The sequence below is a fragment of the Camellia sinensis genome, chromosome 5 (assembly GCF_055761805.1).
Source record: "Camellia sinensis isolate YWXY chromosome 5, ASM5576180v1, whole genome shotgun sequence".
NCBI lineage: Eukaryota > Viridiplantae > Streptophyta > Magnoliopsida > Ericales > Theaceae > Camellia > Camellia sinensis.
The window spans coordinates 164,596,924-164,611,796 of NC_138965.1; the positions used below are offsets into that span (position 1 = coordinate 164,596,924).

At 35.3% G+C, this 14,873-nt stretch overlaps 1 protein-coding gene across 1 annotated transcript in view; it reads right to left on the reverse strand.

Moving 5' to 3' along the window:
• LOC114282311 (aldehyde dehydrogenase family 2 member C4) overlaps positions 1 to 12,202 on the reverse strand; it is a 30,485-nt gene extending 18,283 nt beyond the window's left edge. The window contains exons 1-4 of the mRNA XM_082872291.1: positions 10,465 to 12,202; positions 9,221 to 9,350; positions 5,943 to 6,336; positions 3,125 to 3,172 (exon numbers count right to left, since the gene is read on the reverse strand). Coding sequence (XP_082728417.1) covers positions 3,125 to 3,172; positions 5,943 to 6,336; positions 9,221 to 9,249 — 471 coding nt within the window. The 5' untranslated portion in view covers positions 9,250 to 9,350; positions 10,465 to 12,202. The remainder of the gene's footprint in view (positions 1 to 3,124; positions 3,173 to 5,942; positions 6,337 to 9,220; positions 9,351 to 10,464) is intronic.
• Positions 12,203 to 14,873: the final 2,671 nt, after the last annotated feature.

Sequence of the window (14,873 nt, forward strand, 5' to 3'; positions counted from 1 at the left end):
GGGGAACCGCATTACTTGGTGGTAGGATGACGCCACCGATCGCATGGCATGCAGCCATGTTCTGCCCAAGATGATGTTGTAAGTGGAGGGGACCTTCAATACCCAGAACTCCACTTGTTTTGTCACGGTTCCTGCTCTGACTGGAATAATTATCTTACCAACGGGCCATTCTGGCATGGAGTTAAATCCAATTAGGGGAGATACTGCAGGCGCCAAGTCTTTGTCTTGCAGCTTTAATTGTTTAAATGTCTCGTAGTACATGATTTCACATGAACTACCCTGGCCAATCAGAATCCGCTTGACGTCAAAATCCTTGACTCGGAGAGTGACGACTAGGGCATCATTGTGAGGACAGTATATTCGATCCAGGTCTTTATTCGAAAAAAACATGACGTTTGTTGCCTCTGTCTTCCCTTTCTTAGTGGCAGGTTGGGCACTTAGCACCTCTCTAAAGTGCTCAGCCTTTTTGATTGATCCTCTAAGCTCGCATACACGCTCAGGTTCAAAAACTCCATGTATGACATTGATAATGCCTTGAGGCGGAGCGTCGATTGGCATCCCATTGGGGTTATTTTGGTCCTGGGGGGCTGGCTGCATCCCTCCTTTAATGTATTTGTCCAAGTGACCTGCCGCCACTAACTCTTCCAGGTGCTGTCTCAATGGTGTGCAATTCTCAGTTCGGTGCCCCTTTTCTTTGTGGAAGGTGCACCGTGATCTTTCGTCATAGTCTTTCTGAGCTTCTCCCAGTTTGGCTGGCCACTTGACGAAAGGCTCATCCCTTATTTCGCTCAGAATCCGATATATCGGTTTTTTGAACACCGTTGTTATGGCAGTGTGGATTCTCAACCATCTTTTATCTGGGTCTTCTCCGTTATCTCGTCTGCCACGTCCGTTTCTGTTCTGACGATCTACTGCATTGACCTTTGCTGAGGTTTTCTTTTCCGGTACTGCGGTCGCACTAGATTTTGCTTTGGCACGTGTGCCATCCTCTTCTACCCTGATGTGCTGATGCACTCTCTCCATCAGGGCTTCCATGGTGAGGGGTGGCGTCATGGTGATCGAGTCCCTTAGTCTGTTCCCGACTGGAAGGCCTCTTTTATATTGTGCAATGGCGAGATTGGTGGGGCAGTCCCCAATCTGATTGAATGTCTCCCAGTAGCGACTATTGTAGGATCTAAGGGTCTTTTTATCTCCCATGTCGATGGAGAGTAGCTGGTCGATCTCCACCAGTGTCTTAGTGTTAGTTCGGAACCTTGTTACGAATGCTTCTGCCAATTGAGCCCAGGAGGCTATGCTGACCTCTGGAAGTTTCTCGAACCAGGTCAAGCCTAAGTCGCCAAGGCTTGATGGGAAGAGTATGCACATTAGGGCCTCGTTTTGCCTGTATACAGCCATGACCTGGCGAAAGTGGCTTAAGTGTGAGTAGGGGTCCGTCTTCCCTTCATATGTAGTGAATTTGGGCTGAAGGAAGCCTGATGGTAGGGGCGCGTTTTCAATCGCCGGAACAAATGGCAAAGTCTGTAGCCTTGCCAATGCTTTGTCCGTTGGTACATAGGCAGGGCGCGGTATTGGCATTCCAACCTCGACGCTTCCATGCGTCTGAGGAGCCAACCGCTGTAAGACAGAAACTCTGTGTGGATCTCGCGCCCTGGCATCCTCCTTGCATCGTGCTTTTTCTTCGAGCACGGTTCGTAAGTCGGATGATCTGGGCAACTCTGTCTGTTTAGATCTGGTTCGGTGCGAATGTGAGGGCCAATATGTGCTTCCTTCAGTGTATGACCTTTCAGATCTCGTCCTCTCAGACCTGGAGTGACGAGTTCTGGAAGACCAGGATTGAGTGTCGCCTGTCTTGAGGCTTCTACTCTCTCCTTGCGAGGGTGTGGTATTCCTACCACGGTTTTCTGAGTGGCGAGGGGGTGCCTTGTTTTTGCGCCCCTCTCCTGTCGCCACTTCTTTTCCCTTCATCTGGCGTTTCAAAGCTTCCATGTCCGCCACCATCTTTTTTATTAATTCATCTTGTTCTTTCACGCGGTCTTCCAAAGCTTGAGGATCAATCCTTCGCCTTTGTCTGTCAGGACTTTGCGAACGAGAGCGATGGGGGCTGTTATTCCGCCTTCCCCTGGTATCCCTCCTGGTGTTATGTCGTTGGGGCTCCAAATCTGTCATGGGAGGGATAGAAGGTAGTCCTTCACGCCTTGCGCCCCCATTTGGAGTTTGTCCGTCGATGGCGGACTGTGGCAATTCTTCAATGTGCGCCATTGTCTCTGAAGAGGAGGAGTTTAATCAAGAGGTTTTGTTCTGTCTGTTTTTCCCATAGACGGCGCCAATTGTACGGGAAAGAAATACACCTTCTCGTATAATCCTGTTGACTAAGTCTGTGCTCCTCCGTACGACGTCGCTTTATCACCTGAAAACACAAACGTGAGCTAGCCGGCGGGTGTGTGCCGAAAACCGCTCCGATGCCTAAGTCAGCAAACTTGACAAATAGACAAAGCTCTGTGTATTCAGAAAGCAAAGTTGTGTGTTACCTCCCCCAAGGTGATATTTGTGAGCTTTTATAGGTTTCGTGTAGCACAATCCTAGTAGGACTTCTATTCCTCCATGCAGAGTCCTCCTAGGATTCATACTCCTGAAAGATAATGCTTATCCTTCAACACCCCCCTCACTGCTTAAACCAAGTGAGATGGTTTTATCACGGCCGAACTCCAATGCGACCAAAATAAACACGACTATGCAAAGCCGTAGAAGAAGCCGAACTAGTTCTTCCTTTTACTTCTCTGACGTCGGCTTCTCAGGCACAGCACATGGCATGTTTGGACCGAGCTAACAAATTGCGACCGGTATAACTTCAAGACCGAGCTACCGAGTAGCTAGGTTTTGACCGTTCTAACCACAATACGTCACGACCGGACTAACACTGGGACCGGCCTAACTTCAAGTTGCTGCTAGATTGGAGTATCTTTACAATTCTTGGGCCGAAGTAACTTTATCTTTCTGGGGCCGGAGTAACTTTATCTCTCTTGGGCCGGAGTAACTTTCCGGCCTTTTTACCCAGTCTTTCATACTTTGGGCCATAAAGTCCATCTCATAGCTCGGCCTAATTTTTACAAAAATTACTCTCTCAATGTCCGAATGCTGTTATAACATTTATCACTCCATCTGGGATTCCAACCTTTATCCCATCCAACAGTACACAGCAAAACCAAAGCAAAAACAAACAACTGTTAGAAGAGCTGAGTGAATATACATCTTTTACCCCAAAAAATAAAAAATTAGTGTGGCTGAGATTCAATTCTACTTTTGTGAAGCAGGATCACATATTGAATGAATGTGGATCACATATTGTTTTTCTGGGTATTTTATACGAGTATCTCGAATTACTAAAAATTGAAAGTTTTGGAGACATCAAGTTCATAATTTTGAGTCGTATGTTTGGCATACACTTAAAAAAGTCATTTTTTTTCCTTACTGAACTTTGTTATAGTTGGCGATCTTTTTTTAAAATTATGTCAATTTTTTAAAACTTTTTTAGTCCATCTTACGTAAATGAATCTAAAAAGTCACAAAATAAAAAATAAAAAAAACAAAAAATAAAAAAGATGCCAAAAAAACCACCTGTTTTTTACTTTTTTGTCTTTTCAGGACTTTTTTCAAAAGTTGTGCTTTTTGATCCATCTATTCGAATAGAACTCAAAGTCTAAAGTTTTTGAAAAAATTTAATAAAATTCATTAAAGACAGAAAAAAAGCAAAAAAAAAAAAAAAAAAAAAAAAAACCAATATAAGCAAACCCCAAATACCAAGATTAGAGCATTTAGATACAAACTATATACCTTAATGGGGAAAGAATCCAGTTCTGGGAGTATAAATGGATCAACAATTTATGTTTGAAGGAGGAATTTCCCAGGTTATATAGCTTATCTGAGGAGAAAGGAAGCACCATTATGCAGGTATATCAAAGGAGGAGCTCCTTACATGATTGGAATTTGCTTTTTAGAAGAGCTCTGTTTGCTTGGGAGGAGGAGGAGGTTCTTAGGCTGCATGAAGTACTAAGGGAAGCACCTTCACTTTCTATAGAGTCTGAGGATTCATGCATATGGTTGGCCAATCCATCAGGTACCTTCACAGTAGCAACAGCATGGAATTGGTGGGAGTCTTTGAAAGGTCCTATTGTAAGAGTAGCTGATGAACTGTGGAATAATATTGTTCCACCCAAGGTGAGCTTGCAGAGGTAGACTTAAAACTACAACTTTTATGAAGAGGATTGGTGTGTTGAATATGGAAGCAGATTCATTGTGCTTATTTTCCAAAGCAGAGGAGGAGACAGTAAATCATGTAATATTACTATTTTGTCCTCTGGTTTGGAAAGTGTGGACTGATATGTTAAAGTGGTGGGATTTGGTTTGGGCTTTGCCAGGATCAATTGAGGATTTATTGCATTGGCGGGCAGGCTTCAAGTTCAAAAAGGTGGTTCTAAAAATGTGGAAAGCAGTACCCTTAACAGTTATGTGGTCAGTTTGGAAAGCTAGAAATGAGTGTCTTTTTAAAGGGAAGATAGTTGATGGGAATGAATTATCTGAATTGGTGAAAGTGAGGGTAGCACTATGGAGTAAACTAAGTATAAGAGGATTGCAGTATTCAGTGCAGGATATAGTCACCAACCTTGATAAAATCAAAGCTTGAGTGTGGTGGAGATGTTGGTCTTACTTTCATATATGTGCTGCTGATGTTTTGGATTTTAGATCATTAGGAGTGGTTGGAGTTGTTCCTCTGTTTTCTTGTTTACTTTGGTTGGTTTCTCATCAATTTGGGATTTGCTCGCATATGATTGCACTAGATTTGCGGTGCCAACCTAGTTGGGATAGTTTAGTTTAGCTATGATGCATGTAGCCTTCCCCTTGCTTTATTGATGTTTGTATGATTTGTATCTTCGTTTCATCAATAAAGTTTTCCTTGCTTATCCAAAAAATATATATATATATATATATATATATATATATATTTTTGATCAGCAAAAAAGAACTTTATTGATGAAGAAAACATACAATACATATGAGATGAACATCAATAAAGGGGTGGAAGAGTAGAAGCGCATCAAAGCTAACAAACCCAATCCCAACTAGGTTGGCACCGAGAAAAAAACTCAATCATCTGCGAGCTCAACCACAAAGGGATGGCGAGAAACCATGCCCAGCAACAGAGAAAAAAAGAGAGGAAAAAAGAACGAACAAAATGAAAAGAAGACCCCAAAAACTCAATCCCCAATTCATACCCACACAACTCAGTCCTCACAAATCAATCCCACACAACTCAGTCCACACAATTCACCTGCAGAAACACCCATAAGCAAAACACCAGACCAGTCAGCCAATACCCCACTTCACAGCAGCAATCACCAAACAATCACCAGCTAACAGCAGCAGTGGCAAAGCCTGTGATGACTGTGATAGTAGCTTCATGCCTTCAAACCTCAGAAGTTTTGACCTTTGCTTCCATATGAACCTAAGTGCATACATGAGCCTTAACTCAGATCAACCCAAACAGAACACATCCAAGGAAAACAGACCCCAAAAGCTAGCAGCAGCAACCTGTTTGGAGCCTACCTTAAGGCAACTCTTGCTCAGGTTATGATCCCAAATTGGCCTAGACCTCCTAGAACTGCATAGAACAAATCCGAGTTGATGTGTTTGGAACAAGTGACAAGCTCTCCTTTCTTACTGTTTTCCACACCAAAATACTACAGCAGCAAACCAAAAACCAGAACCAGACCAACCCAGAACAATCTAAACCAGAACCAGAGCAACCCAACACTACATCTGGGACAACCTTCAGAACCACCCATATATAACGCAATTTATGAACTATTTGAGTATTTTATACAATATTGTTAGTTAAGTTTGATATATTTTCATAAAGTGAACCATATGACAAAATAATTGCATACCAGCTTAGCCAAATGGGCATTGTGAAGAGCTGAAAGCGGTGTCTGTTCAGCAGGCTTGACAATCATGGTGCACCTGGCTGCCAATGCTGGTGCAACCTTAGTAGAAAACATGATACTTGGGAAGTTCCAAGGGATGATATGCCCGACTACGCCCACTGGTTCGTGCAATGTGTCCGCTTGAAGCTCCTGCGACATTTTTAACGTCTCTCCGTGAATTTTATCTGCAGCACCGGCATAGTAACGGAGAGTTTCTGCTGCCGCAGGAATATCCACGGCCTTTCCCCTACCGAACAATTTACCGGCATCAATGGTGTCCAATGCAACTAGTTCTTCTGTATTTTCGTTGATTAAGTCTGCATATGTCATCATTATTCTTCGTATTGCCTGATTACGCCTCCAATCAGGCCAAAAAGAAGAAATATTTAGCTAGTCACTTCAATAAATTAATTAAGGTTTTAGAGATAAAATCACTTTTTTAAGACAAAATATTTGAAGGGTTACGTGCAGTTCTTAATAGGTGGACTTATTATCCAATATATCATTTGATAATAAATGGTATTTTTCATCAAGCACTATTAAACGTCACTAATTATAAATTTTCAAAGATGGTTTGAAAATTGTCACAAAAAATGTCACTAATTGTAAGTTTTAACGACAGGTTAAAAAAATCGTTACAAAAAAATCACTAATTTCAACTGTCAGTGACGGGTTGAAAAATCCGTCATAGAAAAACGACACTAATTGTAAGTTTTAGGGACAATTTTTAAAAACCGTAACAAAAAAAGTCACTAATTATTAATATTTAGCGACTTATACAAAAATTTTGCACAAAAATTATTTTTAACGATGATTTTACTATGACTTGATGGGAATTAAGTTCAACTATTAGGACCTATTGATAGTTTAAATATTTTTGTTATCAAAAGTATCGTTATTGTATTTTTAGCGATGAAATTGGACATTTAGTGATGAGTTAGTATTCTTTTGGGACTAAAATTTGTGTCTCAAAACAAAAACTTTCTTGGGACTAAATTGTTTTCGGGGAAATATAAAATCAGTGGTTTTTGGAAAAAGTAATTACAAACAAATAATAAATTTTACAAATATCAATAATTAAAATAATAATCTTTTTCATGATTTTGTAATTATTTTTGATAAGATGGATTGAAATGTAATTCTACCTTTTTCTTCTTGATTAGCGACATTTTTAAAATTGTATCTAAAAGTTATTTTTTTGACTTTTCAAAATGATTTTTTAGTGACTATTTTCACGACGACAAAAATTGAACTCTGAATATTTTTTGCAACAAATTTTTCACTTTTGAAGACAAAATTTTAATTTCTAAAACTCTTATTTTATTATGGTGAGTGCACAGATTTATAGTACACAAAATAGGATGTGACATTATCATAAATATTTGGAAAAAAAAATTGTTGCCATAACCTTCTCTGAGGCAATTTTCTTTATATTTTTCAAGAAGGATTCAGAATTTGCCAATATAATTGGTGGTGCTAAGTAATTTGGAATTGGAATTTCAAAGGAGAAAAGAGGTGAGGATATGATAAGGACATGATGAAAATAGGGAAGAAGGGAATGAAAATGCTGTCTGCATTTTTTTGATCCACAAAAAAAGAATTCATTGATAGAGTTAAAAAGCCAACAAAGACGCAATCCAATAGCCAGCAAGACTGGCAAAAAAGGACGGCAAGAACTTGATCCAATTGCCAGAAAAAACAAAGTGTTGACTAGGAATCAACACAACCACACCCTCCTGACAATTCATTGTTCAACTCTAAAACGAAGTGTTGTCTGCATTTAAAGTTGTTTGGACAGTGGCTACACCATTGATATTCAAAATAATTGTTATAATTAGCATCCTATAGACATTATTTGGAAAAATTACAAAAAAAAAAAATAAAAAATTGTACTGTTGTGTTTGGTTGGGGGATTTGAGGAGGGATTTGGAAAGGAAAATAGAAAAGACAGATAAAATGTGAATAAAATATACTTAAATTTCATCTAGTTTTACATACCTTTTCCATTTCCCTTTTCAAATCCCTTTCCAAATCCTCTAACCAAACACAACATAAGGTTTGATCTTTTTAACAAATTAAACTCTGAATTTTTAATTTTATCAATTTAAACCCCAAACTTTTGATTTATTTTCAATATAAATCATTTGTCTATTTTTGTTAAATAAAATCAACTGAAAAATAATATTTTAGTCATTAAACTTAATGAAAAATGATATTTTAGACATTTTATGTATACTTACATTTTAAAATACTTTTTTTTTCCTGTCGATTTTACTTAATAAAAACAGGCGAATAGTTTAAATTGAAAACAAATTAAAATATTAGAATTTAAATTGAAAAAATTAAAAATTCAAGGTTTAATTTGTTAAAAGGGTCAAACTCTTGGTTTTTTTTTTTTTTTTTGGTGTAATTGTCCCAAATTATTTTGATTAGGCCTTTAAATATACTATATCATTTACAAAAATAAATAACAATTGTGGCTATGGGAGGGAAAATTGAATGATAATTAGCATGAATTAGCCAACAGTAAAATTATTATTGAAATCATTTCCCTAAGTTAAATTCATAAAATAAAATAATAAAATAAAAAACTGAACTCAAACCATTTTTGGTTTCGCAAAAGATATTCTACTCAACCAATCACATATGCATAGGCAGAAATACCACAAAAGTCTATTACACTACGTGATTGTGTCTCTATTTAATGAAATTTTAAGATTTGTCTATCATTTTTTTAAAGGTGGTATTACATGTACCAATTAGTGTACTAACGAGTGTACCAACATTAATTATGACATTATTATTGACCACACTCATTAATCACATTACAAATATCAAAAACCTCTTAAATTATGCTATATCATCAATTGATACATTAATTAATACACTAATTGGTGTATATAACATTATTCTTTTTCTAAAGATCATGTAAGCATTTAATCCTTACTATCAAGTAGTATATAGCGAGTGTGGTATTTTTGAAATGAAAAATGAGTGGGAGCACTAATTAGTGCCACCACTAGTGGGTCTCACCCACTGTCATAATGTTGTTGTGTTTGTTTGTTTTGTTTTGTTTTTTTTTTATAATAAAAAAAGTGGATGTCACATTGTTAGTGGTTGCTTTAGAGCACCACTTTTAGTGATTTCTAACATTACCCTTAAAAATAAAATTAAGAGTTATGGATTAAAAAATTTAAACATTTTCCATGAAAAAAAGAAAAGAAAAAGAAATGGTTACTTACAGAACCAGATAAGCGAGGCCATGGGCCATGATCGAATGCAACTCGCGCAGCGTTGACTGCTAAATTAACATCTTCCTTGTCTCCCTCTGCTATCCTTGCTATCTGTTCTCTATTGTCCCAAATGTTTTTCCTTTAATTTAAAAAAAAAAAAAATTACTAAGATTCACAGATTCAAAAAAAAAAAAAAAAAAAAATTTAAGTTGCTCGGAAAAAATAATAATAATAATTTGAAATTTACCCAAGAAGAATTTTGAAAAAAATAATTATTTGAAAATGTTTATAATTTTAATTATTAATATTTATAAAATTTCTCATTGATTTGTAATTATTTTTTTAACAAATTTCATAGATTTGATATTTTCTCAAGTAAATATGGTTCTTTTTGTGACGTTGTTTGGGACCAACTAAGATAGCAATACACTTGTTTTTATATCCATTCAGTGATTGAGAGAAAAAATTATACAATGGTTGTGGAGCAAATCCATGTAGGGTTTCAACTTATATTTTACTAGCCTATCACCCGTGTTATGCATGGAATAATTATAGATATTTATATTTATTTTAGATTTTTTTTAATATATAAATTATGTTTTTTAAGATTTTTTATGAAAATAATTTAACAATCTTATCACTGACCATAATGTATGAGAGAAGTTGAAACGGGTACTGCAGTAACTATACACGGATTGTATCTATAATTATTTGTATGAGGAGATTTTAAATGTTGGTCAGGGGATTTTTGACCAAATTAATAAATGTAGGCATGTGGAAAGACATATGGATTGAAAAAAGTTAACAAATGTTGATCAGGAGATTTTGACCAAATTAATAAATGCTGAGTTTTTTTTTTTGCAGTAACTATATACGGATTGTATCTATAATTATTTGTATGAGGAGATTTTAAATGCTGATCAGGAAATTTTGACCAAATCAATAAATGTAGGCATGTAGAAAGACATGTGGATTGAAAAAAGTTAATAAATGCTGATTAGAAAATTTTGAACAAATCAATAAATGTTGAGTTTTTTTTTTTTTTTTTTTTTAAATAAAAAATTTAAAAAATTCAGATTAAGATATTGAAGCTCCCACAGATCTGGAGGGGTTAAAAACCTCATTTTACTTAATATATAGTATAGATTAGTTGAAACAATGAGACTCATAAAATTAATGTTGGATTGAGGGATAACGGAACAAGTGTCATACATTGAGGGATATGAAATATTAATCTAAAATTATCAACTAACCTCTCTATAGCGAGGGTGTGTGAAATTTACACCCATGTGAGTGAGACTCGTTCCCTCTTTCTCTTTGCAAATTATTGTTTGGTCAAGATGTAGCGGCATCTAATGCGCCTACAATATTTCAATTGGCTAGTCCCTTGTTGATGGCGCTGTGAGAGGTTATTATTGTCGATTCCTTAGACCATACACCAATAATAAGGGAGCTTCTATTTACACACACAACATACACTTTCTACACATCCCTCCTCACTACACTTTTTACACACTCTTTTCATTAAGTGTGTGTATAAAGAGGGTTTAGTGTGTGTAAATAGAAGCTCCCCAATAATAAGAATTTCAGATCGCTAGTTAAACTTGATCTTAGATAAGCCAATAACGTCTCCTCTACATATGTAAATGGGTGTATATATAGTGCGCTCCTAACATTGTTAATTTTGGACTCACTTTTATGTTAAAATCATTTATTTTGTAAGATCTAACTACACCATAAGATCATATTTAATCAAATTTGATGAAATCATAAATAGTAGATTGGTCTTCCTTTACGAATCAATCCAAACCATGTGCAACCCTCTCATTTACATACTAAAGCTTTTTTACAATTAAAAAAATCAAAGCATAGTAGTGATCAAAAGCACTCAAAAGGTAACAAAAACAAAATTTTTAGTTATAAATACGGTGGTGATTCTAAATTTTTTTTAGAGATAAGGTCACCATGCACAAGTTCCACAAATTCTTTAAAAAAATAATACAATAAAATAAAAAATTAAACTAAACAATACTTGGCCTTTGTTTGAAAACTTGACTTTTAGACTAGAAAAAGCAAAAAGGTTTATTACAAAAAATAAAAAAAATCCCAAAGAGTAATTAAAAAAAATTCAAAAACAAAAACTAAAAGCTATTAAAAAAAGAGTCATACAAACGAGTACGTTTTCTCGTACAACTAAAAAAAGTTAGAAAAATACTTTGGAGCTCTAATTCTTGAGTTCTAAAGCTAGCTCTAATGAGTTGGTAGTGAGCTCTACCCACAGTGATGTGATGTTTTGGTTTTAGTTTTAGTTTGTTTTTATTTTATTTTTTTTGCCCATTGCCATATCATCAGTGCTCTATTAGAGTATCAAAATTAGTGCTCTGAATCATTGCTGAAAAAGTTATTGTCAAATACAACAAAAAGAACTAAAAAATTATTTACAAAGTCAAACCTCAAATGATATCTTAAACTTCTCAAGTTTTAAATAGAATAATTTGTAAAAACATTATACTATTATTTGAACAAAAAAAAAATATAAACGTTTACTATTGCGTTTGATGAGATTTTATTTTTTTAGAATTATTGCATAATAATTTCATTATTAATAATGTCAAACAATACGATGAGCTGCCTTGATATTTTAATGAGGTTAAATTATGTGCACACATGATGTGTGTACAAACTCATTTGGAGTTATGATATGAAATTCATATTTTTTTTTTCTTCTAATAATGCACATATAAATCATATGTATAACTGTACACACACACATCAAAGAAGGAAGATCTAGAAAAGAACATGAAATGAAAGCAAGCATGTAAAAGAAAACACCTGAAATGGAATCGACGAAATTTCCATTGATGAAGAGCTTCGTGAACTTCATGTCTGGAATCTTAACAAAACTCCCTGAAGCCATTTCTCTCTCTGTCTCTCTCTGTCTCTGTCTCTCTCTCTCAAGTTTGTGCTTCTTTGTCTTCTGGTTAAGCTCACACCACATATATATATGTATAGCTTCTTGTCTTCTTATGTTAAGCTCACACGCGGGCATAGCCGTCCTAAAATAAAAAATCAAATATGCTAGGGACCAGATTAATTCATCAAAAAAAATTCTGAATGAGTGATTCTGTGATGAAAATTAATTTGTATAGTATAGAGTTCATGCGTAAAATAAAAGTAAATCATAAGATGAAAATTTTAGGTAATTTCTGGATTGACTAGGGTGGGCATGTATACTCTTCCCCAATTATATATTATATTGTTGAGTTTTCCTATGCAAATACGGTTTATATAAATTTCTTTTTTCAATCTAAGGAGGACCTGACTTGAGGACTCAGGACTTATCCAGGCTTAATTCGATAATCTGAATAATTCATATTATAAAATTTGTTAAATAGATTATTATCGAAAAAATTAAGTTAATTGGACATCTATAGTCACATAACAAAATCGTATTTGTTTTTAGAAAAATAAACAAGAATAACAATAGACTATCAATTTTTTTAAAACAATTACGACCTGATCTTGTAGTTATAAATATTTGATCAACTTAATTTTTTTTTATGGATAATTTACTCAATAAATAGTTTAGATTATCGAAATAGACTAAGGAAACCCCCCCCAACCGACCTCACAATCGCAATCCCGAGTCTATGTAAGTAACTAAACAATCATTCATTTATACAACTTTTATATTCTAATTCCTTTTTGATAGTCAGGTGTCCAGATCCACTTGCATACAGCTCGACTGATCTCGCACTACAAGAAAAGTCGCCTATTGCAACGTTTCTTTTATGGCGTTTATGAAAAACGCCATTATAGATTAGTTAAATACAACGTTTTCAAAACGTTGTCTCTCATCTCAGTAATATGGCGCCGCTTGGGTCAATTTGTTGACACCGTTCAATACTCCGTCCATTTCAAAAACGTCTCTCACTCTCACTCTCACTCGCACTTTTCCACAATTCAAACTCTCTCTCTATCACTCAGAAACTCATTCAATTTGAAGCTCAGAAATCCTCATTCTCACTGATCAGCTCTCACTCTCGCTCGATTTCAAACAAACTCACACGATTCCAAACACTCTCTCACTTGATTTCAAACAAACTCGCTCGATTTCAAAACTTGTTGCAGATTTTGAAAGCCACCAGATTTGCGCTTCTCTTCCGATTTTGGTTCTCCTCTCTTTCGATTTTGTGAGTTTCGATTTTGATCCTTTGGTCAATCCAGATTTTGAAGAATGTATACATTGGAACTGATATCTTGCATGTTTTGTTGCTGCTCTGTTTTGTTGCAGATCATATATTGGAACTGATACATTGGAACTGAGTTTCGATTTTGAAGATTTTGCTCAATCGGTCACTCAGATTTGTAAGTTTTTATTATATATGATATATATATATATATATATATATATATATATATATTACACAAAATCATCGAGTACATCATCCAGATCTCGCTCAGATTTGTAACTTGTAGAACAGATCTCGCTCATGGGTGAACAATACACAAAATCTACTTGATATATATATATATACATGTATATGTGTTATCTCTGATATTGAGTTTATTGTTTTGGTTCTATATATATACATGACCTGTATGTGTGACTGCTTGTTTAGGTTCTTCGGATGATTTTTAGTTGTCAACTTATTTTGGATATTTTTCTTTTACACTGCTATAAAGGTTTATTTTCTCAATTAGGGAAAATTATTTAGGGATATTAGGTTTAGTTGATTAGAAATGTGTTGTTGTCTTCACAATTCATATTTTAGTATTAGATATCCCTCTAGTGTCTATGCTATAACCCTATTGAAATTAGCATTTGTGTGTGTGCCACTCCTGGCTTTTTCACACTTGATGAGAATTGGAACATTTTGATGTGTAAAATTTGTCTTAGCTCAGAAGAAAAGAAAAAGTAATTATGCTTGCTTTTGTAATCAGTGTTAGAGAGGTGTGAATGGATTGAAGAAAGATATATAAGTTTTTTTGCTTTTGTTAATTTTGGTAGGATTTCTACACCATGTTTTGAGGGGTCAATTTTTTTTTTTGTCTGAATTTTTCATGGAATACTATTTTGAACTGTTATCGGATGATATTTTCTTTGTTACCGGTTTGAACTGCTATAATCGTCACTTTGAGTAGCCTTCATGGCTCTTTTTTGCACCTGACGATAATTCATATATTTAACTGTGTAAACTTTGTCTTAGATGTGGAGCAAAGCCTTGCAATCAGCAATTGTAAGTTAGGAATGCTGATGGTGGATATGATGGAGGGGAAGCTTTAGAGATTACTATGTATGATTATTTTACCAAACACCATAACATTGAACTTACTTATTCCGCATTCATGCCATGCATTGATGTTGGAAACCAAAACCGCCCAATTATCTTCCACTAGAGGTACGCAAAATTATTTTTTCTTGATTGTGTTTCTCAATCCCCACCCCCCTGGCCCTCCTTTTTTCTTTAACTCTCTCCCGCTACTCCCTTTCCTTTTGTACAAGATTTTGATGTTTTTGTCCTGGTATTCCAGCTTTGTACCCTTGTATCTCTTTAATGTTATACGAAGGCTTTATCTTCAATACAGAGAGCATCTTTAGTTGAAAAGTCAAGGCAAACGCCACAAGAACGATTACGAGTTGTGACTGATGTAAATTCTT